The 27,678-nt window shown below is 53.8% G+C and overlaps 3 protein-coding genes across 3 annotated transcripts; 1 reads left to right on the top strand and 2 right to left on the bottom strand.

Moving 5' to 3' along the window:
- Nucleotides 1-279: 279 nt before the first annotated feature.
- COA3 (cytochrome c oxidase assembly factor 3) lies at nt 280-1,401 on the top strand. Its single transcript, XM_065897224.1, has 2 exons — nt 280-513; nt 866-1,401. The coding sequence occupies exons 1-2, from the start codon at nt 300-302 to the stop codon at nt 970-972; spliced, it is 321 nt and encodes a 106-aa protein (XP_065753296.1). The 5' UTR covers nt 280-299; the 3' UTR covers nt 973-1,401.
- A 571-nt stretch (nt 1,402-1,972) lies between these two features.
- Nucleotides 1,973-17,542, bottom strand: WNK4 (WNK lysine deficient protein kinase 4). Its single transcript, XM_065897177.1, has 19 exons — nt 16,931-17,542; nt 15,284-15,456; nt 14,245-14,465; nt 13,784-13,941; nt 13,188-13,276; nt 12,898-13,114; nt 10,862-11,126; nt 10,509-10,630; nt 10,227-10,285; nt 10,007-10,124; nt 9,387-9,503; nt 5,875-6,012; nt 4,728-4,782; nt 4,040-4,623; nt 3,890-3,950; nt 3,004-3,412; nt 2,716-2,915; nt 2,457-2,554; nt 1,973-2,349 (listed from the first exon to the last, which is right to left on the bottom strand). Exons 1-19 carry the CDS (start codon nt 17,540-17,542, stop codon nt 2,347-2,349), a joined length of 3,699 nt encoding a protein of 1,232 aa, XP_065753249.1. The 3' UTR covers nt 1,973-2,346.
- A 1,135-nt stretch (nt 17,543-18,677) lies between these two features.
- On the bottom strand, nt 18,678-23,749 carry VPS25 (vacuolar protein sorting 25 homolog). The gene is made up of 6 exons (XM_065897290.1): nt 23,653-23,749; nt 23,293-23,438; nt 22,330-22,383; nt 21,544-21,632; nt 20,700-20,775; nt 18,678-19,296 (listed from the first exon to the last, which is right to left on the bottom strand). Exons 1-6 carry the CDS (start codon nt 23,703-23,705, stop codon nt 19,184-19,186), a joined length of 531 nt encoding a protein of 176 aa, XP_065753362.1. The 5' UTR covers nt 23,706-23,749; the 3' UTR covers nt 18,678-19,183.
- Between the last annotated feature and the right edge of the window lie 3,929 nt (nt 23,750-27,678).

Here is a 27,678-nt window from a genome sequence, read left to right on the forward strand (position 1 = left end):
TGGACTCTTCGTCCCCTTCCGTGTGCTCGTTCTCCTGGCCTCAAGTCTGAGGAAAGCTCGTTTCCCAGCACAGCCTCGAGCCTTTCACAGCCTTTTCCAGCCCCAACGGACGCGGACCCTTCAGCCAATCGGAAAGCACGGCCTCTTCTCGCCTGCCCCGCCCTTTCCCTTGGGCCGGGAGCCGCACTCTTTGTGAAAGGAAATGCGGACTACATCTCCCAGCGTTCCCTGCGGCGGCCATGGACTGCTATTCCCAGCAAGTCCCGCGCCCCGGGAACTGCGGAGGGCGGAGCGGCAACATGGCGGCGCCGGGAGCTGGAGACCCTCTGGATGCTAAGAGCGGAAAGGGCCCCCTGGCTCAGCGCATCGACCCGACGCGGGAGAAACTGACTCCTGCGCAACTACAATTCATGCGGCAGGTGCAGCTCGCCCAGTGGCAGAAGATGCTGCCACAGCGGCGGACCCGGAACATCGTGACCGGCCTGGGCATTGGGGCCCTGGTGTTAGCAATTTGTATCCGTCTGGACTGTAGACTCAGGAAGACCGCATTTGGGGGCAGGAGAAAGGCAGCAGAGGCGTGTAGGAGGGCAATGTGGGGGTGGCAGAAAGAGCCCGAGCTGTGAACGTCTTGGCTACTTGTAACGCTGAGCCAAGCTGTTAAGTGTACCTTACTTTGTCATTTTAAAGGTGCTCTTTTAATATAATTTATTAATGATAACGGAATCAGGGTCAGGGCTCAGAAGAGCAGAGGGCAGAAGATCGAATCACTGATTTGGGAGGATGAGAGATCAACAAGGGTGGTTGAGCAAGTCTGGGAAAAGGGAATGTGCATTTTCCACGTGGTTTCCTGAACCCACCTCCCCAGATGGTTACACCTTATACTCCGTGTCCCAGGAGCGTTTCCTGGATGAGCTAGAAGATGAGGCCAAAGCTGCTCGAGCCCGAGCTCAGGAAAGGGCATCAGGACACTGATCCAGACGGGCATCCTGCATCTCCAACCTGCTGGAGTCCCTTCACATGATGGATGATGCCCCACGACCCTGTAGAAATGGAAGCCTGCTCACAGCATTGCTTTCCTTCTTACTAACTTTGGACGATGATAGAGCCCAAGTAACCACGGGTTTGTGCATTTGGCCATTGTCAAGGGAACATGCCCACCTCGCACTCACTGTGTGGCCACTGACTCCTTTTCCTAGTTTGTTTCCTTGTTTGAGGTGTCTGACCTTGGCTTTTCCCAAGCTTTCTGACTTTGTGGTTTATCCCCTTCAGGGTCTGGCTGGGAGGGTGGAGGACAAGAAGTGGGCTCTTAGTGGGGGTGAGGGTGGTAGCTCTGTGCAGTGTTGGAGCCTAAAATGGGAGAAATGGGGTCAGGTTGAGAACAATAAACTGAGTCATCTCTCTCGGAGTCCAGTGAGTGTGTTGGGGCTGACACTTCATGCTGGAACGCTCCACAGGCAGTAGCTGCAGCTGTGGCATGGCCCCAGGGAGCCGTAAATGTTTAACTAGAATTGCTTTTTCCATGAGATCTTTCCACCTGATTTAAGGGAGAGATCGTGGTGGGTCACTGGGCTGTTTGAGACTGAACCAGGTCTTGGGGGGAAGGAAGGTCACTCACTCTTCTGTCCTCTACCCTGAGGAACACACTACTCCAACTTTACTGCCTTTTCCCATCGAGAGAGAGGGAGGGAGAGAGAGAGACAGATGAAGGATGAGGGACAAGCAGCTTTCATTCTTTTGACTTCCACTGGGGCCTGCTTGTGTAGGCCTAAGGTGGGGTCTGGGTGGACTCTTAGCTTGGTCAGGTGGATTACTGACCTTGCAGTTTCCTCATGAACTGCTGGCAGGAAGCCAGAAGGCTGGGCTCCACCCCTGCCTCCCGTTCTGAAACGGGAATTCCTTGTAAATCCTCCCCTGCCTTACCCTGTAAAGCTTTGTCCCCAGTTCCTAAGGCCCGACATACAAATTCACCAGGTTCTAGGTTCCAGCGTTTTTATTGGCTGCTACTAATGCTGGTGTGAGAATACCCCCTCCTCCTGCCCAGCTGGGAGTGTGCCTTGTAGAAGCATCCGGGCTCGGGTGGGATTGCTTAGTGGTTCACTCTTGGCTGGAGAGGTGGCAGGGATGAGGACGGTAGGCTGCAGAATTTATGCCTTCTACACACAGCAAACAGTTCCCACGTGTCTGGCTCTTCCCTATAATGGAACGGCACTCCCCATGCCCCTGGGGCCTCCTACTCCCTCAGTGTTCAGGTCTTCCTTGCAGAGTAGTGCTGGTCAGCAGATTCTGAGAGCACAAGCTCCACGGTGGGCCCTGGTGTGGATGAGACACATGGCTTCTGTTCGGAATTCACTGGAGGGAAAAGAAAAAGAACTGAAGAAACCTCCAGGGTGGGAGGAGGGTGAAGCTGCAGCCAGTTATCATTCCCTGGGCTCTCCCTCCCTTGGGCCCGCCCTCACCATCCTGCCAACATCCCTGGCGAATGTCACCCCCTTGCTCGCCCGCTGCTCCTGGGAGCCGGTGCTGCTGCCACTCAGGGAGTTCCTTCGCATGATGCCTGGGTGCAGGATGGGGAGGGAGAGCACTGAGTGAGGGAAGGGGCCATGGGGAGAGGGGGCTAGTCCCCCCCAGACTAAGGGGCAGACCCCCAGGGCCTGAAAGAAAGATCACTAGGGACAGGTCTTCAGAAAGATGGGAGGGGGGCAACTGCTGTCTCACCAGGGCCCAGGGGCTCAGAGCGCTGCAGGCTATTGCGCCGGGAGGTGGGGAAGCTGCCCTTGGAGAGGCGGCGCTGGCGGCTAGACAGCATAGCGGCAGGGGCCACGATCCCCGGCGGGGGCTGCTTCCCGAGCCTGCTGTACAAGTCCTCGATTTCCTGCTTCTGTAGTGTCTGCAGTGCCTCCACCTCTGACAGGTGCCTGAGGACACATCAGGAGCGTGAGAGGGCCAGCCAAACACTTTGCTCTCCCAAGTCCACCTCTTGGCCTCCGTCCTCCCCAGACTCACTTCTGCCGAAGACTCCGTAGCCCAGCCCAGAATTCCTCATCCTCCCCGCTGCTCTCTGACTCCTCACTGCTCAGACACAGGCTGCTGCAGGAGTAGTTCATCCACACTGGGCTGGGATGGCTCAGGGGTGGAGGGCTGCCCCCCACTCGGGGTTCCTTCCCATCGTCCCCTTCCTCTTCGGCTCCAGCCCCCAGGCCCTCGGCTGCCCGGTCACTTTCAGCCAGAGCCTCCCTGGCCTCTGGCCCGCCTCCAGCACTATCCTCCGTGTCTGAGCTCTCCGAGGTCAGCTGAGGGGTTGGAGGCTTCAGGGAGCCAGAGAGAGCAGGGGATGTCGGCTGCGGGGGAAGAGGCTCAGCTGGTTCCTTGGATGAAGTCACTTGGAAGCGCCCAACAAGCTGGGGCTTTCCCTCTGTAGTGAGACAAGGAAGGAGTCATGGAAGAAGGAAGAGACATCAGTGGCAGGATATAAAGTGACTGAGGGACTTCCCTGGTGGCGCAGTGGTTAAGAATCTGCCGCCTGCCAATGCAGGGGACACGGGTTCAAGTCCTGGTCCGGGAAGATCCCACATGCCACGGAGCAACTGAGCCCGTGCACCACAACTACTGAGCCTGCGATCTAGAGCCCACGAGCCACAACTGCCGAGCCTTGCGCCACAACTACTGAAGCCCGCGCGCCTAGAGCCCGTGCTCCGCAACAAGGGAAACCACCACAATAAGCCCGTGCGCCATAACGAAGAGTAGCCCCCGCTCGACGCAGCTAGAGGAAAGCCTGTGCGCAGCAACGAAGACCCAATGCAGCCATAAATAAATAAATTAATTAATTTATTTAAAAAAAAAAGTGACTGAGGATAACGGGCAGGGGAAGGTCAGTGGTCAGAGGCCTCACCTTCAGAGATGGGAGCCAGTCTGGCTTCACCCAGGAGTGGCCAACCAAGATTTGGAGAGGCCTAAAAAGTGTGGATCCATGAGTAGAGAAATGATCCAGAATGGACCCCCCACACACACCCCGCAATCATCCCTCTTGGTTCCTACTCACCTCACTCTCCATCTCAGATGTCAGAGGTGAAGGCCTCTCCTGGCCACAGGGAACAAGGGGAGCTGGAGGGGGCAGGCTGGGCAGGGGACCAGGAGGAGCTGGCGGGGGCTGGGAAAGGAGCCCAGGGCAGGGGGACAGCAGGGACTGAGCCACAGTCATCACAGCCAGTGAGAACGCACTAGCCAGAGAGAGCAGAGGGGCTGCTGTGGTGGAGGGGATGGGAGAAGCAGAGGGACAGGGCGGAAAGGAGGGAGGAGCAAGCGTAACCTGGGAACAGCTGGGGAGGAGAGAATTCAGTGGAAACTGAGCAGATGGGACTGGAAACTGGGATGCACTGGGGGAGAATGGAAGTGGGGAGCTGGGGGGGTGTGGAGAGAGATTTGAGGAGACCTGGGGAGAAACTGGAGAGAATGAGGAGGAGCTGGGGTGACATGGGGGAGAAGTGATGGGGAAGATGGGACTTGGGAAAGCAGGGGATCCAGGAGAAAAGGGGTTTCCAGGAGACGAGGGGGTTCCAGGAGAGGATGGGGGGGTGGAGAAGGCTGCCCAGCTCCTCTGCTCTAGCGTGCTGCTCTGGAACTCTGCTGGGCAGGGAGCGGATGTTGAGATTCCCATCCTCCATTCCCTATGCCCTTCCCAGGAGCAACCCCAGGAGTTGGGATGAGTAGGGACAGAATGTAGTACATACCACTGGATGGGTCTGGGGGGTACCCTGGGAGGGCAGGCAATGGTGCTGGCTCCTCCTGAGAGAGAGAAATGTCACAGTGGGAAGAGCTGAGTCTCAGGACTCATGAACCTCTAGGAGTCCACAGATGAGTTCCAAGGGATTCAAAAGTGTATTTGAGGGACTTCCCTGGTGGTCCAGTGGTTAAGATTCTACGCTCCCAATGAAGGGGGCCCGGGTTTGATCCCTGGTCAGGGAACTAGATCCCGCATGCCGCAACTAGGATCCCGCATGCCGCAACTAAAGATCCTGCATGCTACAACGAAGATCCCGTGTGCCACAACTAAGACTGGTGCAGCCAAATAAATAAATATTTTTAAAAAACTGTATTTGAGAAATATGTAGTGGTAAAGGGGCATGATGTCTGCAACTTACTTAAATGGTTCCCCCCAACAATGCATGCACACACACAGATAGGGGAGAGAGGAAGACAGAATGGTAAAGCTCATGTGGCAAAACACAACTGGCAAATCTAGGCAGAGTATCTAAGAATTCTTTGTTCAATTTTTGCAACTCCTCTGTAAGTCTGAAATTTTATTTGTTTATTTTTGGCCGCACCGCAAGGCACGTGGGAATCTTAGTTCCCCAACCAGGGATCAAACCCGCGCCCCCTGCATTGGAGGTGCAGAGTCTTAACCACTGGACCACCAGGGAAGTCCCCTCTGTAAGTCTGAAATTGTTTCAAAATAATGAGTTAAAAGTATGCATTGGGGCTTCCCTGGTGGCGCAGTGGTTGAGAGTCCGCCTGCCGATGCAGAGGACACGGGTTCGTGCCCCGGTCCGGGAAGATCCCACATGCCGCAGAGCGGCTGGGCCCGTGAGCCATGACTGCTGAGCCTGCGCGTCCGGAGCCTGTGCTCCGCAGCAGAAGAGGCCACAACAGTGAGAGGCCCGCGTACCGCAAAAAAAAAAAAAAAAAAAAGTATGCATTGAACACATTTTTCTAGAACAAGAGTCTGTGGCTTTCATCAGATTTCAAATGGGGGAAGAGCTATTGTTTTGGGGTCCCAGAGATGAAGACAAGTTAGATCCAAGGGAACTGGTAAGGACAGAGAGTAATGAAACCTGGAGCAGAGTCCCTTCCCCCTGGAGGTGCCCAGAGGGGTCTGACCTGGGGGCCCAGGGGGTCTTCAGCAGCCTCCACAGGGCCAGTATCTCTCTTCAACAGGGTCTCCACTCGCTGGATAATCTCCCGAATCCGGTTCAGGAATCCAGCTCGCTCCGAGGGTAGAATAAACTCGTTATACACCTGGCGAGAGTCGGTAGGAAGGGGAAGGAGGGCTCGGTTATCCCACTCATCCCTCTCTCCCGGCCCCAGTCTTTAAAAACCAATCCTTCACCCCACGCTTGTGCTCACCACCAACCTAAAACAAGTACTCAGTAAGCATCCATTGTGTGCCAGGCACTGGGTGGCATAAGGAGAAATACAGCTTAGAGAAAAGGAGGTAACATTCACAGCATGCATGTACATACCAGATCTTTACATATCTTATCACATTTAACACCAACGACAGCTTTCTGGGGTCTACATTAACACCGCCACTTTAGAGCTATGCTAACCAATGCTCAACGAGGTGAAGTTCAATCTGCCCAAGATCAGGGGGTTTGCACCCAGACCTGTCTAAAGCCAAAGTCTGAGTTCTTTACACTGTTGCCTCACAGGCTTTTGGACACAATTCCTCCTCTCATAGGGCTTATAAAGTATGCCCCCACAGATCCACATATACACACAGCCCCACAAAGTTAAGTAAAAATAAGGCAATAAATGGTAAATGTAACATTCAAGTCCGCAAATGCTTACTGAGCACATACTATGTGCCAAGCATTTGCTAGGTTTTTTGAGGGAACAGGGAAGTATGAAACAAGGTCCTGGTCCTGAAAGAAGCCCAAAATCTAGAGGAAGAGACACACACATACATAACTCAATAGACTGCAAGTCAGCCCATGGTAGGTAAGGCGTTTTTGATTGGCATAGAGATAAAAATGCTATTCCTGGAAGGGGAAAGGGAAAGCTGCTTGTTTAATGGGCAGAGATTCAGATTTGCAAGATAAAAAGGTTCCAGAGATCTGTTGCCCAGCAGTGTGAATATACTTAACACTACTGAACTGTATACTTGAAAACGGTTAAGATGGTACATTTTATGTTATGTGTTTTTTAACACAATTTTTAAAAATCCATTCTAAGAAGAAAGCAGTTCATACCACCTCAGGGGATAGGGAGAAGCTGGGATGGCTTCACAGCTGAGGCTTGAAGGATGAGTAAGAAAAGCAACCCTTTATTGAGGACCTACCATGTGTGGACACTTCCCATACTTTTATCATCATTTCACTTCTTGTACATGCTGTATCACTTCTCATAAATTATATATTACATCAGAACATCTTTGCAAAATAAGTATTGTCCCCTGCGTTTTACTGATGAAGTTCAGAGAGGTTAAGAAACTTGCCCAAGTTTGCCAAATTAGTAAATAACAGAGCTGAAGTTTGAACTCAGGTCTTATGTGAAAGTCCACCCTTTCCTCTGTTCCATGCTGTTCTGAGGCAGGAGAGGGCACAGCACCTTCACAAAATAGGGAAGACTGGAGTATAGCTGGGAGTGCTGTGAATTTTAAAGGCTGTGCTCCAGAGTTTGGACGTTACTCTGTAACCACAGGTAGCCTCTACAGGTTTGGGGGCAAAAAAAACAACAAGAGGAGATCTAAGTCTCAGGAGAATTCTGTAGCAGAGGAGTGGAGGGTGGGCTGGGAAGGAGAGAAAAGAGGGCAATGGACCCTGGGTTCAGGGACAGGGTCCCTTTGGCTGTGTGGGATCTGAGTGGGGCTTGAAAGCCCAGTAGAGAAAGCTCCCAGGGCAAGACCCCCGAGGAGATGGAGCCAGAAGCTGAAAGGCACCCAAGCCTCTTCAGAGGACCATTCAGAAACCAGTGTGGCCGGAGGAAAGATTCTTGAGGGGTTGAGTGGCTTGACAGAAGTTGATAAGCCTGCACGCCACGTGACAGTTTGTCTCTGTCCCCGACACAAGCTGAATGACATGATGGAGGAGAAGCTTTAGAGAGAGTTCCTGAAGTCTGACGTTTCTTCCATTCCCTTCCCTCTTTCATCCCAGAGGCTGGCATCCACTGCCCCCACTCCACTGAAACCGGTCTCCCACAAAGACCTCCTCCTGACAAAAGCCAGTGTGGTCTTGCCTCAGGCTCCACCCTATGCCTCCTTGAAACAATCTCCTTACTCAGTTTTTAGTAACATCTTCTGGAGCTCCTCCTACCTCTCAGGCTCCATCTCTGTCCTTCGATGACCTATCCCCACCCCACCCCCATTCCACAACTGGGGGTAACCACTAAGACAAACCTCTACGCCTCAGGCTTTGCAGGCCCACCTTGTCTCACGCTCAACTCTGCTGAGACCCCCAGATCCACCGCTCTCTCCAGCCCTGACCCGTATTCTCTCCTATAGAGGATCTTATCTTGCCTGTCTCTGTCATTCAAGTTCATCGTGATCCCTAAAAAAAAAACAAGCCTACTTCCATTTTCTAACTTCCTCTCCCCTTTGATGGCCTATTGCCATTAGTTCCTCTAAGCTACAACTCGCCCTTGATATCCCCTCTCCCTAACTCCCTCTCATATCAACTCAGCAAATATTTATTGACCATCTGCTATGTACACTGTACCATGTCAATAGATTACTGGATTACAGAGTAATTTATTTTCCCAAAATACTCTCAGATTCACCCCTTTTCTTCCTCCTCCCCCATAATCCATTCTCTCCTTGGACCACATCCGGCTTCTTGTATCCACCTGCCAACTGGATTCCCTACCCCCAACCCTCTCCCACATCCCACAGCAGAACAGTCTTCTTAAAACCTACTCTCACCATGTTACACTCTAACTCTTAAGACTGTCTGTGATCTGGACTCAACCACACTTCCACAACTCTCCTACAGGAACCCTTTTCTTTTTGGATTTTTAAAAAATTGAAGTATAGTTGGTTTACAATGTTAATTTTTGCTGTACAGCAAAGTGATTCAGTTATACATATATACACATTCTTTTTTTTTCATATTCTTTCCCATTATGGTTTATTACAGGACACTGAATATAGTTCTCTGTGCTATACAGTAGGACCTTGTTGCTTCCTACAGGAACTCTTCCAATGACAAAGTCTCCTCATGAAGCCCTCCTAGCCCCATATTTCAAGTCACTCCGTATATCCATGCCTTTCCTTTGCCACACCTCCACTGGGCATGCCCTTTCCACTCTTCACTGCCATTCTGACCCATCTGTCAAGACCTCACGTAAGTCCTACCTCTTCCCCTGCTGCCCCCAACCCATCCTTTACTTACAGCCACAGTATCACGTGTCTAGCATGCACTTCACTGCACTTATGTATACCCTATGTTACTCTCAAATTGCTCCAGCTGAGGACCCAAACCTCACTGGACAAACAGAAACCTCCCCCCAAACAAGGGCAGAGATATCTTCAGTGTCACTGTGCTGAGGGCCAACGAGCTTTAAAACCCTTTTGCTGTTGGATGGGGTGGGGGTGGGGAGTTCAGCAACAGGGGACATCAGGAAGGAGACTCTTGTCCCAGATCCAAAGACTCTGTCTTCATCTCTCTCCCCCTCACCATGGCAGCTGCAATCTCTTCCGGGCTGTCCCCGTCCAGATCAAATCGGAAGGTCACCATCTTGCTGTTGTGCGTCTGTAGCTGGCACTCAACCACTCTGTCATTCTGGTCTGAGACCTTCAGAGTCAAAAGTCAGCAGAGGGAGGAGGTCAAGCTCTCTGTCTTCATCACGTGTCCCCGCCCCACTCCAACCAAATGACGGTGGCCAGATTGGAACTGGAGAGAGGCAGATTCTGCCAACGTAGTCTTGTATTAAAAACAAGTCTGGGGCTTCCCTGGTGGCACAGTGGTTAAGAGTCCGCCTGCCGATGCAGGGGACAGGGGTTCATGCCCCGGTCTGGGAAGATACCACATGCCGCGGAGTGGCTGGGCCCGTGAGCCATGGCCGCTGAGCCTGCGCGTCCGGAGCCTGTGCTCCGCAGCGGGAGAGGCCACAACAGTGAGAGGCCTGCATACCGCAAAAGATAAATAAGTAAATAATAAATAAAAACAAGTCTGGCTGACTCTTGGGTACCAGTAGCACACTGCTTCTCCCCCTTTCTGGCTAACTTCCCCTATCCCTCGGACAGTTCCCTCCAGGCCCTGTAGCTTATTCCCCAACACCTGTGCCCCTTCCTTACACTTGTGACCCGAAGCCGGGATCGGGGTCTGCGCCGGAGGTTTTTCCCTGGGGGTCTCCTCATCTGTTCCATCCCTTCTCCCATGTCACTAAGGCCTGATGCTGCATCTGAGGCATAGCTGGAAAAAAAAGGAAAAGAAGACAGGAGTGTCAGAGTGGACACTGGGAGCCCAAAGCTCCATATATTTCACCCTAACACCCCAACTCAGACCAGAACTTACCTGTCTCCAGGGGCAAAGTCATTGCCAGGGCCAGAACGTGGAATGGATAGGGCAAAAGCCTGAAATAGTATATGGGTTCATGAGGTCAGGGGAGGGTAATTGTCGGACTCCAGGGAGATGGTGTCAAGGGTGCTGGGGTACTTGGCAGAGGGAATTAAGAAGAGGACCAGAGGGGTGGATTTCCAAGGACATGGGGCCATGTCAGGGGTTTGGGTTTTACAATATGGGAGATAGGTCATAGGATTGGAAAGGCTGGGAGCCCCCCATGTGACCCCCTCTCACCGAGGGCAGGCAGAGATGGGACTCAGCGGGGCTGGATGGCACGCCCCTAGGGGGCTGAAGGGCAGGGTCTGAGGCATCCAGGAAGCCGGAGGAGCTGAGGTAGCCATCAGTCTCGCAATCCGCTGGTGGGGAGGGAGGGGATCAAAAAGTGGAAATAAAGGAAAGTGGTGGCCAAGGAGGGAGGCTGCCTGAGCAAGGAGGGGCCTGGAGCTGTGGCAGAGTTCCTTCCCAGAAGGAGCTATGGCTAGATGTGGAAGGCTGGGTAAGTGACAATGCTGTTGGCTTGAACTTCTGGGTAGGGGGCAGAGGCCAAGGGTTCTGGGACCTGGGTCCCAAGGTCGGAGGTGACTTACAGGTGGTAGAAGAGTAGCTGGCATGGCGGAAGAGGAAGGGCTGGTGCTGGTCTGCCTCTGGCTCCTCGGGTTCAGGCGGGAAGACACTGGAGGGGGCTGGAGTCATGGGGACAGCTGCTGGTAGGGGCCCTGGCGCTGGGGGGAAGGCCGCCAACTCCTTAGCTTTGCGCAGCTTCTCACGCTTTCGCTGGATGGCAGCAACCCGTTCACGCACTGCACGGGCCACTGGCTGGTAATCGGCTTCGCACACTAAACCCAGGGCCACCTGGAGTTGGGAGGGTGAGGAACACAGTTTGAGATGAGATTCCTCCTCCCCCAGCAAAGACCCATCATGACACCTTCTTGAGGCCTCCAGGACATGGGAGAAAGGGAACCAACATTTATTGATTATCCACTGTGTCCATTAACTGGCAGCTCTTCACATTATCAACATTAAATCCTTCCAGCAACCTTTTGAGGTAGGTCTTATCAGCCCCATTTTAGAAATAAGTAAACTAAGTGACCAGTTCATGGTTATACAGTAAGTCAATTGCTCTTGGGGGCTGGGGGACACTTGGCAACATCTGGAGACATTTTTAGTTGTCACACTTAGGGATAGGTACCACTGGCATCTACTGAGTAGATGTTAGGGATTCTTCTCAATGTCCTACAATGCACACAGTACAGTCTCCCAAACAAAGATGTCAGTAGTGTCAAGATCAAGAACCTCTGTATGTAATGGATCAGGATCCGATCCCAGGTCAGGTTTGAGCTATGCTTCGGAGACCCGCTCCTATGCCATATTTCAAACACATTCTCAAGTTCCTGACCCAGACCCACCAAGAGATGCTTCCTACCCTTTCAACTGCATTTTTTTTTTTTTTTTTTTTTTTTTTGCGGTACGCGGGCCTCTCACTGTTGTGGCCTCTCCCGTTGCGGAGCACAGGCTCCGGACGCGCAGGCTCAGTGGCCATGGCTCACAGGCCCAGCCGCTCCGCGGCACATGGGATCTTCCCGGACCGGGGCACGAACCCGTGTCCCCTGCATCGGCAGGCGGACTCTCAACCACTGCGCCACCAGGGAAGCCCTCAACTGCATTTTTCTATCAAGAATTTCATACTCTTTCCCTTCCCCCCACAGGCCTTCCAAGACCAGCCCCACATCTCTGTCTCCCACATATGCCTCTCCTGGTCCACCAGCTTCTGTTCATCATGTCCTTATTCATTTCAATAACAAGCTTTGCTGGGCATGTAAAGGCGGTGGGGCAGGGTGATGTGACCTAAAATCTGAACAACCTGGGTCAGTCCTGCCCTTAACTTGCTTGGGACCTTGTACAAGATATTCAACCTCTCTGAGCTTTTATTTCCTCATCAATAAATCGGGATAAAGTCACTCCGTGCAGGGCTGGTAACAACCATCAAATGCATGGGAAAGGGCTCTAAGCTGTGTACAGATGTGGGTGATTAACAAGCTCCCACCACGTGCTAAGCACCCTCAGGGATAGAAAAACCAATACACACAGTCCCTGCCCCCAAGACTTTATAGTCTAGTGTAAGAGAAAGGCAGGAATGTATCCTGGTATAAAACAAGACCAATGGGGGCCCCTCCAGTAATGGAGGACCTGCTGGAGTGGGAAAAAAGCATTTAATTTTGACTCTAGAGGGGACAGGCTTTCTGAAATGGATGGTTCTGGGCATGAAGGGAGATGGAGAAAAAGACATGGGGGGGACGGGGGATGAAAAAGGGGAAAATAGATAAGCAGGAGAGAAGGGCATTTCAGGAAAACCGGATCAGCCGGAAGTAAAACAGGGAGGTGGAAGGACCCAAGGCTGGAAAAGGAAATCTCCAACTTGTGGAGAACACTAGGTGTGCATGTGAGTGGGGTGCGTTAAGGCCGGAGCTGCAGGGTGACCCTTGCGGGAGATGCCGAGAGGGCTGGGTTGAGCCCCCCTCCCACCACCCAGGCACCCCTCCAGCGAGGCACTGGCCCCTCCAGTCGACGTCCAAACGCCCCTCACATGCCCAGCCGCGGGGCAGGCAGTCTGTCCTCCGCTCACCATCTCCTGCGCCACCTCCTCGGCTGCGTCCCGACCCAGCTGGAACAAGAACTCAATGGCCTGGTTGTCCCGGCGGCGCCCCCCTCTCCGCGCGTCCTCCATGCGCAGCCAGAGCTTGAGGTCTGGCTTCTCTCCGTCGTCCTCCTCCGCCAGCTCCACGTGGACGCCGCGCTCCTCGCGGAAGAAGGCGTGAGCCAGAAGGTCCTGGATGGTGAACCTGAGGGCGGCGCCACCGTGAGCCGAGCCCCACCGCCGCCCGCCCCCACCCCCATCCTGCCCCCTCCACCCACCTCTCGTTCTTATCCGTGCGGATGCAGCCTTCAATAATCTCCTTCACCTCGGGCATCTTCACCTTGTAGAAGCTGTTCGGCTTTGTGCCCTGAGGAATGGGGTTGCATGAGGCCTCCCGCCCTCTGCGCCCCAGCTCTCTGCTTGACCCACCCGCCCCTGCCCGAGGCAGCAGGGCTTGCAGACGCAAAAGCACCGCGACTGCTACTAGAAGATGTGATTTCAAATCCCAGTCCCCCCCCCGCCCGCCCGTATCGACAGTGTGACCTTGAACAAGTCTCTCGCTGAGCCAGTGTCCTCATTTGTAAAACGCAGGGCAGAACATTTGCCCTGCTCACCCCGCGGGGCAGCAGGAAGGATTTCACATCGATTGGATGTGAAATCGTTTGTAAGCTCTAGGGAGCGCTACACACGACATTATTCTAAATAGCTTGTATTGGAGGGGCCTTGTGTGCATCCAATATCCTTCAGTGTTCGCCAGGGCGTCTTTATGTCCAGCCTGTTTTCATTAAGGGAAAGGGCACTGACCGCGGGGTGGCTGGAGCAGGAAAAGTGTAAAGGGGACCTGTAATTCCCTCTCCTCCCTGCCCCCTCTCACCGAAGTGACCTTGCGGTAGATTTGCGCGGCATTCTGGCACTCAGAGTAAGGGTACTCCGAGGTAGCCATCTCCAGCATGCACATGCCAAACGCGTACACGTCCACGGCCTCATCGTATTTTTCCTCGTACATCTCCGGGGCCATGAACTCCGGGGTCCCTGTAGGATCCACAGCAGGTGTCAGGCTGCAATGCCTCCTTTATGGCTTCGTCCCTCCCCTTGAGCGTACAAGAGGCTAGGCAGTTCTGGAGTGCAAGTGACCGACCCCTCCCCCTGTGTGTGTGAGGGTGGGGGATTGGGGGAGGGGTGTGGGGAAGAGGGAATGCCATAGGTCTCCCCATCTTCCCTGTGGTCTTCTACCTCCGTGGATCCCGAAAGACACTGCTAGGGGGAGGGGGTCCCCAGGCTCTCTCCTGACATAGGGGAGGGCAAGAATGGCAAGGACCCCCGGGAGGGACGCACCGATGACGCTCTTGGCGAAGGAGGCGCGTTTGAGCGTGGCCAGGCCCAGGTCCCCAATCTTAACGGAGCCTGTAGGGCCCGTGATAAAGACGTTGTCACACTTGAGATCCCGGTGCAGGATGGGGGGTACCCGGGAGTGTAGGAAATGGAGCCCCCGAAGGATTTGGCGGCTCCAGCGCTGAAGGACTCGCGGCTTCATCTCGCGGAACCGCCTCAGGTATCTGGGGGAGGGCGCATAGCCACGGTCTTGGTGGGGGACGTATAGGCTGGGGAGGGAGACCACCACTGGGAAGTTCCCCGTAGCCCCACCCACTCCCCCGCCTACGCATCTTTTGCCAGCCTCTCCTAGCCTAGATCCGCGCCAGTCCTCAAGCAGAAACGCAGTCGGGGGTGTGGTAGGTAGACAGGAGGTTACAAAACGGGGGTCGGGCGGTAAATGCACAGACAGGGCCGCCCCCAAGGTGCTGTGGAAGCGCCAGAAGGGATAACTAACTGCCCCGGGCGTGGGGGAGGGCTCCAGACAGGAAATAACTTTTATGTTGAGTCTTGAAAGATGAATACGCGTTCAAGGGTGAAAACGGGAAGGGACAAAGACTTTCCAGGCAGAAGAGGCACCCGTGCTCAAAGGCACGGAGACAGCAAGTGATGGGGCAGGGTGCGAGGAGCTGCTGGGAATTTGGTTTGTCTGGAACGCAGGCTGGAGCCTATAAGGACTTTGTGAGCAGTCCTTAGAGAGTGTGGACTTTATCCTGAGGGCAGTGGGAAAACTCGAAAGGGTTTTAAGGAGAGAAGTGACGGTGCCAGATCTCTGCAGGCTGCAGGAAGATAGGATAGCTTGCAGAGGAGAGAGGCAGCGTGGGGGAAGACTCCTTAGAGGGCAGCTGAGGCCTCCAGACGCTCAAGAGAGGAGGATGAGAGATAGTGAGCCTGGTTTTGGACCTGCGTGTAGCGTTTGAGGAGGCTGGGCTCCTCCAGAAGCAGTGGAGACCTCCCACCACCAGTCCTCCCACCAACTCCCACCACCAGGCGCAGAGCTCACGTCTTGAGCGTGCCCGAGGTCATGAGTTCGGTGACCAGCACGATGCAAACCTGGCCCCTCAGCACCGACTTCCACGAGTCGTAGAAGCGGACGATGTTGGGGTGCTGCAGCCCCTTGAGCATCTCCACCTCCTCCGAGAATCGCTGCCGCTCCGCTCGAGACAGTTTCCGAGTCTGTGGGGTAGGGGGTGGGGGTCACAGTCACATCAGGCCCAGGACCCCCACGAGAGGGGGGATTGGAGCACATGGCGCAGGGCTGAGGGAGAAGTGAGGGTAGGAGCCAACGGATGGGGCTGGGTGGGTGGGATCATTTGTCCACTGACTGTAGATTCCTAATTCCCAGTGTGCCCCGCCGGGCTGCTCCAAGGACACACCCACCATGGGCCTGGGGCCGCCTCCTGGACCCCCGCCTGGACACAAGCACTTTTATGCAGCCCTGTCCAGGAGCCCTGAAGTCAATAGCGCCTTTGTAGCCGCCCAGGCCGACCGTAGGGCGGGAGGGGACGCCCAGGGGCTGGCAGCGGGCAGGCAGCAGGCGGGCAGCAGGCGGACGGCAGGCAGAGAATTGGGGCCGGCAAGGGGATTGGCCTCAGAAACTGGGAACTGCTAGATCCAGGCAGGAGGGCTGCAGAGGGAGGTACAGAGTAAGAGACAAAGGATCCAGGACCAGGTGCCAGGAGACTGCCCCCTGCCCCATGGCTGTCTCGCCTCCCCCATCTCCCTCCTCCATCTCCCTCCTCCACCCCCCCCACCCCAGTTTGGCCGCCTTGCCTTGCCTGGCTTAGAGCCTGGGGCGCGGCACTGGCAGGCGCAAGGGGCAAGCCCAGTGCCAGGGCTGGAGGGGAGGACCCTTCCCCCAGGCCCTGTCCCCCCAGTCTGAATCCAAAGCTGCTAGATCAGACTTAACTGGGTTCTTCCCCTATGGGAAGAAGGTCCTTCAAACCAGCATACCCCTAAAGTCTATGGGGTTCAGCACCTTTAGATCTGAGAAAGGAGAGCTCAGGTAGGCAGCGGGATGAGGGGCAGGACTGGACTCAGGCCAGGTCTGGAGCTCCCTGTCTCCCCTCCCCCAGCTGTGGAGAAGTCCAGATGTCTGACTGCTTCAGAAGGGGCGTGGGAGGGCCCCGTCCTGCCACAATAGCCCTAAATCATCTGGAAGTGGACAGGACCCTGCCTCAGCTGCTGGCCTCCATCATTCCAGCCTCCTCATCTGCAAAGAGCCAGGGTGAGGGAGCAGGGGGACCAGGGTCACACTGAGGCTCTCAGGACTTAGGGGGAAGGGAGAGGAAGGGAAGAGACAGTAGGTAACCACTGCAGGAAAGCGGTGAGGCCAACCACCCCTCAGGTCTGAACTGGCTCCCTACCCAATTTCCCATCCTATTTTCCACCTCTCAGGGTTGAGTACAGAGCCCGTAAAGTGAGAATGTCTAAATCGATAGGGGAGCCACCATATACCACCTGCCTCAGTTTCTCCTTCTGCAGCCCGGAATCAGCCAGGTCCATGGATCATCAGAACAAGGGGGACAAGAGTATCTGGATATTTGACTGGAAAAATACATCCCTCTTGCTGCTGTCCCCTGGGTCTCCCATCCCAAGACCTTCAAAGGGTCCCATCCCGTGGCGTCACCGAGGGGGCTCCCAGCCGCACCTGCAGCTCACACCAGGCCACCTCCACCGTGGTGTCGGTGTCCAGCCCTCGATACACCGTCTTGAACGAGCCACGTCCAATCTCGATGTCAAACTTGAGGTATCGGCCGTCCGGGGACGTTGCCACAGCCTGAGTCTCCGTGTCCTCCTTTTCCTCCTGCTCCCGCCGCCGCTCCCGGGCCGCCGCCTCGGTGATCCTCGGCGGTTCCCGGGGCCCCGACCCTCCTGCGGAGCCCGCGAGTTCCGGACGCTCGGAGTCTGCGGCCTTCACCAGGGCGCCCGCGGTCCACGTGCCCTCAGTGGGCTCTTCAGAGCTAGGCGGTGGACTCATTGCGGGGCCGGAACCAGCGGAGTCCGGAGGAGCAGGGGGCTCCGGAACGGGTGAGGCTGGCTGGGACCAAGAGCTCAGCAGCCCCAAGTCGACTGAGCTGCGGCGGCTGAGACGGGAGGAGCGCGGCCGGGTCTCAGCCTTCCCGGAGAAGCGGCGCGCCCGGCGAGGGGGCCCGAGGCGGGGGGGCCCCGCCGCGGCGAGAGGCGGCGGGGGCCGCAGGGCCAGGTCGGCCTCCGCCTGGGACATAGGGACCTCGGTCTCTGGGGCCGGCGGTGCCAGCATGAGGAAGGGCCGGGCGCCGCAGGGCGGTAAGCCGGGAGGCTGCGGAGGAGGCGGCTTGACAGAAGTACTGGCTGGGTGCGCAACGCTCCGCCTGAGCTACTGGGGCCCCAGCCCAGGGTCGCCTGCCCCGCAGCCACGCCCCGACACGCCCCCGACACGCCCTACTCCCCCAGAGCCGCCCCCTCGGAACCACGAGCGCAGTGGAGCCCGTGGCGCAGCCCCTCACCTCGGCCACCGCCCCGCCCCCGGCCGCTGGCCCTCCTCCCCCTGGCCTCCCGGAGAACCCGCCCTCAGTCTCATTCCGAGGCCGGAGCCGGGTGCGAGGCGGCGGTGTGTCCTCCCGCACTACGAGTGCGCAAACCTGTCTGGGGGAACACGGTACTGGGACAGGGAGATGAAAAGTGACCGCGGCTCCCCGGCCCTAGAAAGGGGGGTGGTGAGGAGGAGGCTACCACCAGCCTGCACGACCCAGATAAGGTAGCGCCACCCCCTCCTAATCGTCCGGAATGGCCCCAGGCCGACAATACAGAGGTCAATGGAAAGATCTGGTTTTCTCCGACGTCGCAGTTCCCAGTCCCTCCGGGCTGCACAGGGATGGGTGTGTGCACCCCAAAGCCAGCCCCTCCCCCAAACCAAGGACCAGGTCACCCATCCTCTCCACCTCCCCACCTTGACCGCATCCTGGCCGGAGTGGCTGTTTTTGCTCTGTGGGCTCTCCTTCCTCCCCCTCTGTTTGCCAAAGTTTCTACTAAACCGAAGTCCATATCCGGTTTACTCCCCCTCAGCTCCCCTTGGCCTCAACTACCCCACCCAGAGCAGATGGATGGAGGGAGGGGCTTCAGAGTAGTTCAGGACTTCCACGGGGAGATGGTGAGGGAGGGGTAAGTCGTTAAGCTACTCCATTTTAGAGACAGAAAGCAGTCTGTCCCCAAGCTGTGTGCCATCGGCACTCCCCCACACAGCCCACCCGGCAGATGTAAAACCACAGGCTCACTGGAGCCCGCCAGCACGAGCGGACCTTTTCAAAGGCCATAGGCATTCTCTTCCCTCTCCTAGGCTGGGATTCACTCAGGGGGTTAACACTTCACAGCCTTCCCTTTGCCCACTCCAGTAATAACCTCAGCAGCAGGCAGTAGGGTTAAGCTTTTTAATATCATAAATCAGTGTCCGGCCCCACCTCTCATTGCCAGGCCCCTTCCTGGGCCTCCTATCTTCACATTGCCTGAAAGGCTGCCTGCAGCCAGGGCTTCGCCCATCCCCTAGGAAAGATCCAGCGCCAGCAGCATGAGAGAGGAGGCAGCAGCAGCTAAAGGGGTGGGAGGGGGAAGAAACAGAAGCTTGTGCAGGTGCAGGTGTGTATGTACTTACGTGTGTCACACAAATGAAGTTTGTGTTTAGGTTTACAGACCCCAGCTCATGAGAGGAGGTGAGGCAGGGAGCAGCACATCTTTTCTCCCTGGCACCTCAGCCTCACCCTATCCCAGGGACAGACACATGGGATAAGTGGGAAACCCACCCCTGGACTGCAGCCCTTTGGAGTCTGGTGGAGTCACGGATCCAATCTGTGGGGACACTTGGTCTGTCTCCCTTTGAAAGCCCTGGAAGGGTAGGAGGTAAGAAGTAAAGGGAGACAGGTTTCTGCTAGAAGAACTTGACACCTCGGCCATCGCTGACAGTGATGATCTCGGCCTTGTGCTCCTGCTGTAGGGCCTGCAGAGCCCGCAGTAGGGTTGCCTCATCCAGCCCGTGGAACTCTGGACAGGGAGAGATGGGTAGTCAGGGACACTCAGCTCCTTGGGGCTCAAGACCTCTGAGAAGAGCAGTCCAGCTGGAAACAGAACTTTCCAGGCCAGCTGTACTGCTACAGCTGCACCCACCCACCCTTCCTGGGTATTCCTTAGGAGTAAGGAGTGGAAGAAAGCCTGAGTCAACATGAAATGGGAGTTCATGCTTATTCCCCCTTCCTGTTTCTTCTGTCAGACTCAACCCACACGCACCCTCGCACTAACCCCCCCCCCCCCCGCCCACTAGTGTCTGATATACAAGAGTAACACCGTTTGCTTGTGGGCCCTGACAATCAAGTGTAGGGAGGTCAAGTCCCTTGTCACTGTACGCTGACCCTAACTGCATCTGTACCCATTGGGAGGACCTGTTCTAACACAAAGAGGTATAGCCATGCCTCTGGCCAGGAGACGGTTAAGGTCCAGCACAGATATCTGCCCTTTCCTACTGAAAAGGAACAAGGCTGGGAGCCAAGGGCCCCCTGAGTATCTGGAGATATGGCAAGATACTTCAGGGAGATGTGAGAGGCAGGAGGCAATCCCTAACAGGCTTGTACACCTCACCCCCTGCAGGGGCCCAGCTCTTGAGTCAGGGAGCTTGCTTTCTGAGGAAGCTTCCAGCTTTGCCTGGCCTGAGTGGTGGGCTGGGCAAGGCTGCAACACTGAAGTCATGGCATGATGGTGGGAGTAGCAAGCAGAGGCCTGCAGGAAAGTGGGGGGAAAGCCAAGAGCTGTAAACTCTGCTGGGGCAGCCAGGCCTGGCAGAAAGGGGAGGTGCCCCTTTTTCCCCAGCTCAGATTGGTACTTTTGGTGATCCTGGGGATCAGAATATGAAGTCAGAGATAAAAGAGCTGAGAGAGTATTTACACTATGTAAAAATCAAACAGTATACAAATCCTTGTCTGGCCAGAAACCATAGTATTTTAAACGGCAGGGGGTGGGGATGGGAGTGTTGGCCCAATCCCTTCAGCTGACACCCACAGATCTTGAGCCCTCTATAAGAATGAAGGGTGAAAGAAAGCCTGAGTCAGCAAGGAATGAAATTTCAGGCTTAATCTCCTGCCCTAGTTCCTCATTCGGCATCTCTACCAATCATTCTTAACTTTTCATGGGTCACAGATGCCCTTCAAAATCTTATAATATGGACTCTGTGCTGAGAAAAATGCACATACACCCCCACAAACAAAATCTGTGGGTTCTCTGCATGTGAATTCAGATGGTTTATGGAAATCTTGGACATGGGTTAAGAACCTTTGTATTATTTAGTATTTGAAATTTAGAGGCAGAAAAATGGGAAATCTGAATGTCAAGTAAACAAAAATTAGACGGAGGAGGATTCAGATAACAAAACTGGGGAGAAAGGGAAAAAGCATTACCCTCATCCTCTGTGTCTTCCCCATTGGTCAGTTCGTACAAGGTGAACACGGAGTTGTTCTGGCCACTCCTGGAAACCTATGGACACAGAAAACAGGGACTGAATAAGAACCAGGAATTTCCTGGGAGAAGGTAAACTCACCAGCTCCACCTCTCTGACCCAGGAATGATACTTGTTCCCAAACCAGAGCTGTCACCTCAGCAGAGGAGTGGCCTAAAACCCCAAACCCTACAGGTGCTATATTTATACATGTACGCACACGCTCGGAACCACTAAACCACAGGCCTTCACGTGTCTGAGTAGTGACCTCTCATTCTGGTTGTTTTCCTGTTCAAGAATGGGTGGCGTGTGTTTGTTATATTTGGGTTGTTGACGCTTCTTCCCCATCTCTCTCCCTTGGGCATGTTTAGGGCTGGTGGTGACAGGGAATGCAGGGGAGAGAGTCTGTCCCCACACCCACACTGTTCAGAAAGTCTCATTTATATTGTGGACAGCCCCATAAGGATGTAGTGGGGGAGGGGCTCCAGGTTTTTGTGTTTTTTTCCCTTCCTTTCCCCATTTATCTCCTGTGGCCAGAGGCTCCAGCCAACAATAGTACTCGTGGTTTCCAGTACTGCATTCTCCAAACATGGCCTCACATAGCCTCTGGCCTCCTACAGGCAAAAAAAGGAAAGTTCTTTCCAGCCAGGGAAATTGAGTCATTGAAAGAGGCTTGCCTGGAAGACCTACACTTCCTCTTTCTGCCCCCTCCCACTCTGCTCAGTCTGGATCTGAAAACACCAGGCATCTGCTGAGCACAGATTCATTCTCCTTTGCCATGGGTCACTGCGTCAGAATAGTCTCACCCACTGATAGATGAGCTTCCCCCATTCTTCTGGCCTCCGCCACATGATCAGGAAGCTAGACTTGTTCTTATCCAACCACTCGAGGTTCCCTGCAAAACAGATACTTATGAAAGCACCATGCGATAAGAAGAGACAATGAGGCAAAAACCAAGGTGGAAGAGAGTGTAAGAGACTCAGCTTTCAGAAAGAGAAATTCAAGAATTGTTTTACTATTACTATCTGCAATGCATCCATTCTCCTCTTCAGGTCTTGGGGCACAGATGGAGAGATTTCAATTTTGTATACCAGTGGGGGAAAAGAACCCAGGGAATTGAGCTACTGCACAGAACACTCTGGGCTCCAAGCCAGGAGAGAAAAAAAAAAAAGTTCTTAAAAGAAAAGACTTGTGGGGGCTTCCCTGGTGGTACAGTGGTTGAGAATCCGCCTGCCAATGCAGGGGACACGGGTTCAAGACCTGGTCCGGGAAGATCCCACATGCCGTGAAGCAACAAAGCCTGCGAGCCACAACCACTGAAGCCCGCGTACCTAGAGCCCGTGCTCTGCAACAAGAGAAGCCACCTCAATGAGAAGCCCTCACACCGCAATGAAGAGTAGCCCCTGCTCGCCACAACTAGAGAAAGCCCGTGCGCAGCAACAAAGACTCAATGCAGCCAAAAATAAAAATTAATTAATTAAAAAAAAAAGCCACTGAAGGGTTAAAAAAGAAAATGAAAAGACTTGTGCTAATCTGCCCTCAGGAAAACCCAACTAGGATGAAAAATAAGGAATCTGGGAAACTGAACCCACCTTTCTTCCTCAGTTCCTCTAATACAACCTGGATTGATTCCACGGGCAGCTTCCCTGGTTTAAGGTTAAGGGAATGGTATTAATGGAATGAACTGGGTGGGATAAAATTTCTCAGAGCCAGGCTTATGCTACAAACTACCCTTCTTCTCCCACCTACACACATAGATGTGCAATGCCCCAACAGGATATAAACTGGTATTTTCTGCATGTTGGGGGGAGGAAGGTAAAGAGAAACTAGTGTAATTAAAAGGAAGAGCTTTAGGGGCTTCCCTGGTGGCGCAGTGGTTGAGAGTCCGCCTGCCGATGCAGGGGACGCGGGTTCGTGCCCCGGTCTGGGAAGATCCCACATGCCGCGGAGCGGCTGGGCCCGTGAGCCATGGCCGCTGAGCCTGCGCGTCCGGAGCCTGTGCTCCGCAATGGGAGAGGCCACAACAGTGAGAAGCCCGCGTACTGCAAAAAAAAAAAAAAAAAAGAGCTTTAGAGAATGAAAGGTACTATCATTTCTCACCCTCTGTCATCTCTCCTTCCTCCAGCCATTCTCTAGATATTTTAGGGATGAATCAGGCAGCAAAAGAAAACAACCCTTACTTCCTGGGACAAGGAGAGTAGGCAGAGAAAATTACTAAAGGTAATGCCGGAGTTTGAGCCTCATACAGAGGACAAAAGTTTCAACGAGTCAAAAAGGCTCAGGTTGAAAAACTTGGTACTTGGCTTCAGGGCAGAAATTCTAAGATCTGAATGACACCTGGGTACTCATCACTGCCGCGGACAAGAGGGCTTGGTGCCACATTTGGGTTGGAGCTGGAGGTAAAATGGATGTCAGCTGCAGAGTCTGGCTCTTTCCCAAGGCCAGTTGGGGTGGGAAACTGCCTTCTGTGGGTGAAGAGGAGTGTGAGGTCTGGGCACGTGGGAAAGTGTGGAAGTGCATGTGTGGGGGGTGTGGAAGAGCCTGAGGGAGGATACGCTGTAGCTTCACGTTGTTGAAGAGCGGGCTCTCCTGAGCTTCCATCACCGTCATGCTGGACTGTTTGTGCAGGCGACAGAAGGACAGCACTAGCGAGCACCAGGCGGCCAGCTGCTTCTGCCGAGTATCCATGTTCGGCTGCAACCTGCCGGGTGAAGCGGGTGGGGCGCAGAATTAGAGGAAGTGAGAGGGCGAGCGGCAGCACTTGCCAGGGGCGCGTTCGGGGGAGAAAGTGAGGGACTGAGAGTGGCGGCGACCGGATCCGTTCTCCCCCTCCCCATTTGAAGCATCAGTGCTGAGCCCGGGGTCCTAGGGAAGGGAGGGAGGCCCAGCGGGGCTTCTCGGGGTCTGAGCCTCACGTAAAGAAGGGCGGGAAGCGATACTGCCACGGCCACTCGAAACTCATCGCCATCGTAGTAGCCCAGGAAACCCGGAACCCGCCGGCAAAGGACTTCCGGTCTCCTCTCCGGCACGTCCGGGCAGAAAGCACGGCAGAAAGGTTCCGGCCTCCTCTGGGGAGAGGGGCTGCCCAACGGGAGGGATCGTCCTCGTCAACCCGTCCCTTCCTATTATCCCCAAATCCTTACCGTCTAGAGCAGAAACGGCCCTGAGAAGTCCTCTGATTCCACCCCAGAGAAGGGCAGTCACTCCCCCAAAGTGAGCACAGTTAGTAGAACTGCAAGTAGAACCCAGGTCTCCAGAACCCAGCCTAGACTTGTTTCCACTATACTAGGCTTCTTTTAATATCAACATTTGTGTCATTTAACTTCAATCCCTCGCAGTTGCCCTCAATTCCTGTGTCCTTCGACTCCATCATTCCCCAGGAGCTCATTTGTAGCTTTTATCGCTTGAAATGGCTCTGCTTCCATTATTCAGAGCTGCCGTATTTGAGCACAGCCACCTCTCTCTCACCTCTCCCACGTCCTCACCTTTCTAGCCTCAAGTCCCTGGTCCCTCAAGACCCCTTTTGGTCTTATCTGACTCCTTCCCCAGCCTAGACTACTCAATTCTATCCCCTTGCCTGCCTACCTGCTGCTCAGTTTCCAAACCAGGGTCGTTGATTCCCTGCCCACCTCCCCACCCCACCCCCATCTTCTTTTTTTCACGCCTGGGCCCAGGAGTATTACTGAAAAAAAAAAAAAAATTCACCGGAACCTGCTGACTGAACCCCAGATTCCCTGACTGACCTCACTGCCGGGCGATCAGTGCAGCCCAGTGATGCTTTATCTTTTATTGGCTCCCTGTCATATCCCTCAAGGTAACTCTTCAAACTTTTCCACACTCATCATGCCATTCCACCTGTTCCCATCTCCTCCATCTCTGCAGAATGCCCTTCCCTTCTATTTTTATGAGACTGAGGCCATGCATGTGAACCTCTTAATCTTTCCTCTCTGTCATCACACTGGATTCATCTCTCAAAATTTTCTCTCATTTTTACTCCTTCCTTTTGGACTCAAAGGAAGAAGTATCACTCTTCCTTTACAAGGTCAACCCTTTGGCAGCTGATTGTCTCTCCTTTCCAGTTTCCTCCAGGACTTCTCTGTGTATCATATTCCCTCTTTCCCTTTCCCCTGGCTCCTCTCGTCTACAAACATGCTGACGTCATCCCTACTGGAAAATATGTAGTTCCCTTGACTCTACCACCCTCTCAATTTCCTGTCTGATCTCTAACATCTCCCCCACCAAAGTCCATCCTACACTGTGTACAGTTCCTGGTCCACAGAAGTGCCCAACAAATATTTGTTGAATGAATGAATGAATGAACCATTCAATAGATAATGTTCTCTTGGGACTTCCCTGGTGGTCCAGTGGTTGGGACTTTGCCTTCCAGTGCAGGGGGTGCGGGTTCGATCCCTGGTTGGGGAGCTAAGATCCCACGTGCCTCGTGGCCAAAATACCAAAACATAAAACAGAAGCAGTATTGTGACAAACTCAGTAAACTTTAAAAATGGTCCACATCAAAAAAAAAAAAGTTCTCTCAGAGGGTACCATCTCCTTTGCTTCCATGGCACTGCTTTATCCTTGTTCTGCTATCTCTTTGATCTTTCCCTTTGTCTTCTTCTGTCCTCATTGTTTACATGTGGGTGTTTCCTAAAGGACCTTAGCCTTCTTCAGTACACCTTCTCTCCGGGAACTCTCATCCCTTTCATGGCTTCACATGGGTTTTCTGTGCAGGGGACTCCTAACCCTATATTTCTAGCTCTAACCCTTTTCTACCACTAGCAGCACCACCACCACTCCCATTTCTAACTCTCTACGGTATATAACAGCATGTTCCATTGTTATTCATATTATACACCATTTTCTTCAGGCCAGCTTCTCCTTCTAATGACACCCAGGTTCAAAGCCAGAGTCAGCTCTAACCTCTCCTCTACTTCACCTTCATATCCAAATCCCTCCCCTATTTTTAATAACCTTTCCTAATTTTTATTTTTTTAATTGCTTTTATTTCTGCTCACCTTTTAAATTAATTAATTTTTTATTTTTGGTTGTGTTGGGTCTTTGTTGCCATGCACGGGCTTTCTCTAGTTGCGGCAACTGAGGGCTACTCTTTGTTGCGGTGCACTGGCTTCTCATTGAGGTGGCTTCTCTTATTGCGGAGCACAGGCTCTAGGCGCATGGGCTTCAGTTGTTGTGGCACGCGGGCTCTACGGTGCAGGCTCAGTAGTCGTGGCTCACGGGCTTAGTTGCTCCACAGCATGTGGGATCTTCCTGGACCAGGGCTTGAACCCGTGTCCCCCACATTGGCAGGCGTATTCTTAACCACTGTGCCAACAGGGAAGTTCCCTACTTTTAAATTTTTTTCCATTTCCCCATTCACCACTCCTTTGGTCCATGCCCTTGTTCTCTCAAACCTGGATTATTGCAATAATTTTTTAACTCACCTCCCTTTCGACACTTTCCCATAGGGGAATGTACTCCATCTAAGGCCTAGTCAGGTGCCAACTCCACAATCACCCTCCTGTGATCTCACCTCCTGTGACTGCACCTTAGCTAAATGGGCCCCTCCTTCCTTTGCACTCAGAAAACATTTGGCTTGCATCCCTTGCATGACTCTCATCACACACTCCACTGTTTTTATTTGTGTACATGTCAGCTCCCCTATTAGATGAAAGCCATTGAAAGCAGAAGCCAAGCCTTATCTAACTTATCTTCCCAACACAACATGCAATATACAGTGTCTTCCACCAACATGCCTTTGATGTATATTAGTAAAATGTATGAAGGCAAATATGGGTCAAAAAGAGCATAGCTATATCCTTGGAGAAGACAGATGCATTCATGGAAACAAAGATTTCTCTCTGGTGAAAACTCTAAATGTCCTAGGGAATAGGTATGTCTCTAGAGAGCCAGATGTGTCCTGAGAGGAGAAGTGTGTCTCAGAGAATAAACAGCTATGTTCTAGAAGCATATAGGTATATATCTGTGGAACAGACAGGCATGTCCCAGGAAGTGGATATGCATATACTCAGGGAAGCTTACATTTCAACAAGGAGGGAAGGAGAGTTCCTAAAGAGGTGCCAGGTGCCACAAGGAATAAACAGGTGTCTTTTTTTTTTTTTTTTGCTGTACACGGGCCTCTCACTGCTGTGGCCTCTCCCGTTGCGGAGCACAGGCTCCGGACGCTCAGGCCAAGCGGCCATGGCTCACGGGCCCAGCCGCTCCGCGGCATGTGGGATCTTCCCAGACCGGGGCACGAACCCGTGTCCCCTGCATCGGCAGGCGGACTCTCAACCACTGCGCCACCAGGGAAGCCCAAACAGGTGTCTTTTTGAAGAACAAAGTTATGCTCTAGACATTTTTGATGACCTGGCAGGTTTGTCCCAGGGAGAACTGGAGGTGAAGTTTCCATGGGGAGAACTGGGCCTCACCATCCAGGGAACATACAGGAGTGTCCATATACAGAAATGTGGACCGCTAGGTATGTCCCTAAGAAGTGGGAAAGGGAGCATAAGTATGGCTCAAGAAGCTAACAGAAGCATCCAGTGAAGAACTAGTGGTTGCTATGGGGATGACAGGTCTCTGATCACAGGGTTCAGTTTTGAGCTTCTTCCAGGCCACGTCCATCTTCTGGTTGTTAGCTTTAGTGGACACCAGGGGGCAGTGTGTGGCCAGGCTGCAGGCCACACCCACCCAGGGTCCAGGACAATGTAGGATGAGGGCCAAGGACCTGGAGGGGAAGTCCTGTGGCGAGTCTAGTAGAGGAAGCCTCCACTGCCTTCGCCCTCAATCCTGAGGTCCTTAGGGATGGACTCCTGTTGGTCAGATCAGAGCTCCTATTCCCAGGCCCTGGGAGGAAACTGAGGCATCAGGAAAGGGAAAATTCAGGGCTCCTGGGTGGCACCCCCTTCCTTCTTGCAGGAGCCACAGCAAAGTGTCCTCCC

This window comes from Phocoena phocoena, chromosome 19 (assembly GCF_963924675.1).
Source record: "Phocoena phocoena chromosome 19, mPhoPho1.1, whole genome shotgun sequence".
NCBI classification, from domain to species: domain Eukaryota; kingdom Metazoa; phylum Chordata; class Mammalia; order Artiodactyla; family Phocoenidae; genus Phocoena; species Phocoena phocoena.

Excerpts from the sequence above, each read along its gene's own strand:
- COA3 (XM_065897224.1), top strand. The coding sequence starts at position 300 with ATGGCGGCGCCGGGAGCTGGAGACCCTCTGGATGCTAAGAGCGGAAAG. Across the intron at positions 514-865 it reads GGCCCTGGTGTTAGCAATTT|ATGGTTACACCTTATACTCC; the intron begins GTATCCGTCTGG and ends CCACCTCCCCAG.
- WNK4 (XM_065897177.1), bottom strand. The coding sequence starts at position 17,542 with ATGCTGGCACCGCCGGCCCCAGAGACCGAGGTCCCTATGTCCCAGGCG. Across the intron at positions 10,286-10,508 it reads CCCATCTCTGCCTGCCCTCG|GCTTTTGCCCTATCCATTCC; the intron begins GTGAGAGGGGGT and ends ATACTATTTCAG. Across the intron at positions 4,783-5,874 it reads AAGACCCCCTGGGCCCCCAG|GAGGAGCCAGCACCATTGCC; the intron begins GTCAGACCCCTC and ends TCTCTCTCTCAG.
- VPS25 (XM_065897290.1), bottom strand. The coding sequence starts at position 23,705 with ATGGCGATGAGTTTCGAGTGGCCGTGGCAGTATCGCTTCCCGCCCTTC. Across the intron at positions 23,439-23,652 it reads CGCTTCCCGCCCTTCTTTAC|GTTGCAGCCGAACATGGATA; the intron begins GTGAGGCTCAGA and ends TTCACCCGGCAG. Across the intron at positions 21,633-22,329 it reads AGAGGAACTGAGGAAGAAAG|GGAACCTCGAGTGGTTGGAT; the intron begins GTGGGTTCAGTT and ends TCTGTTTTGCAG.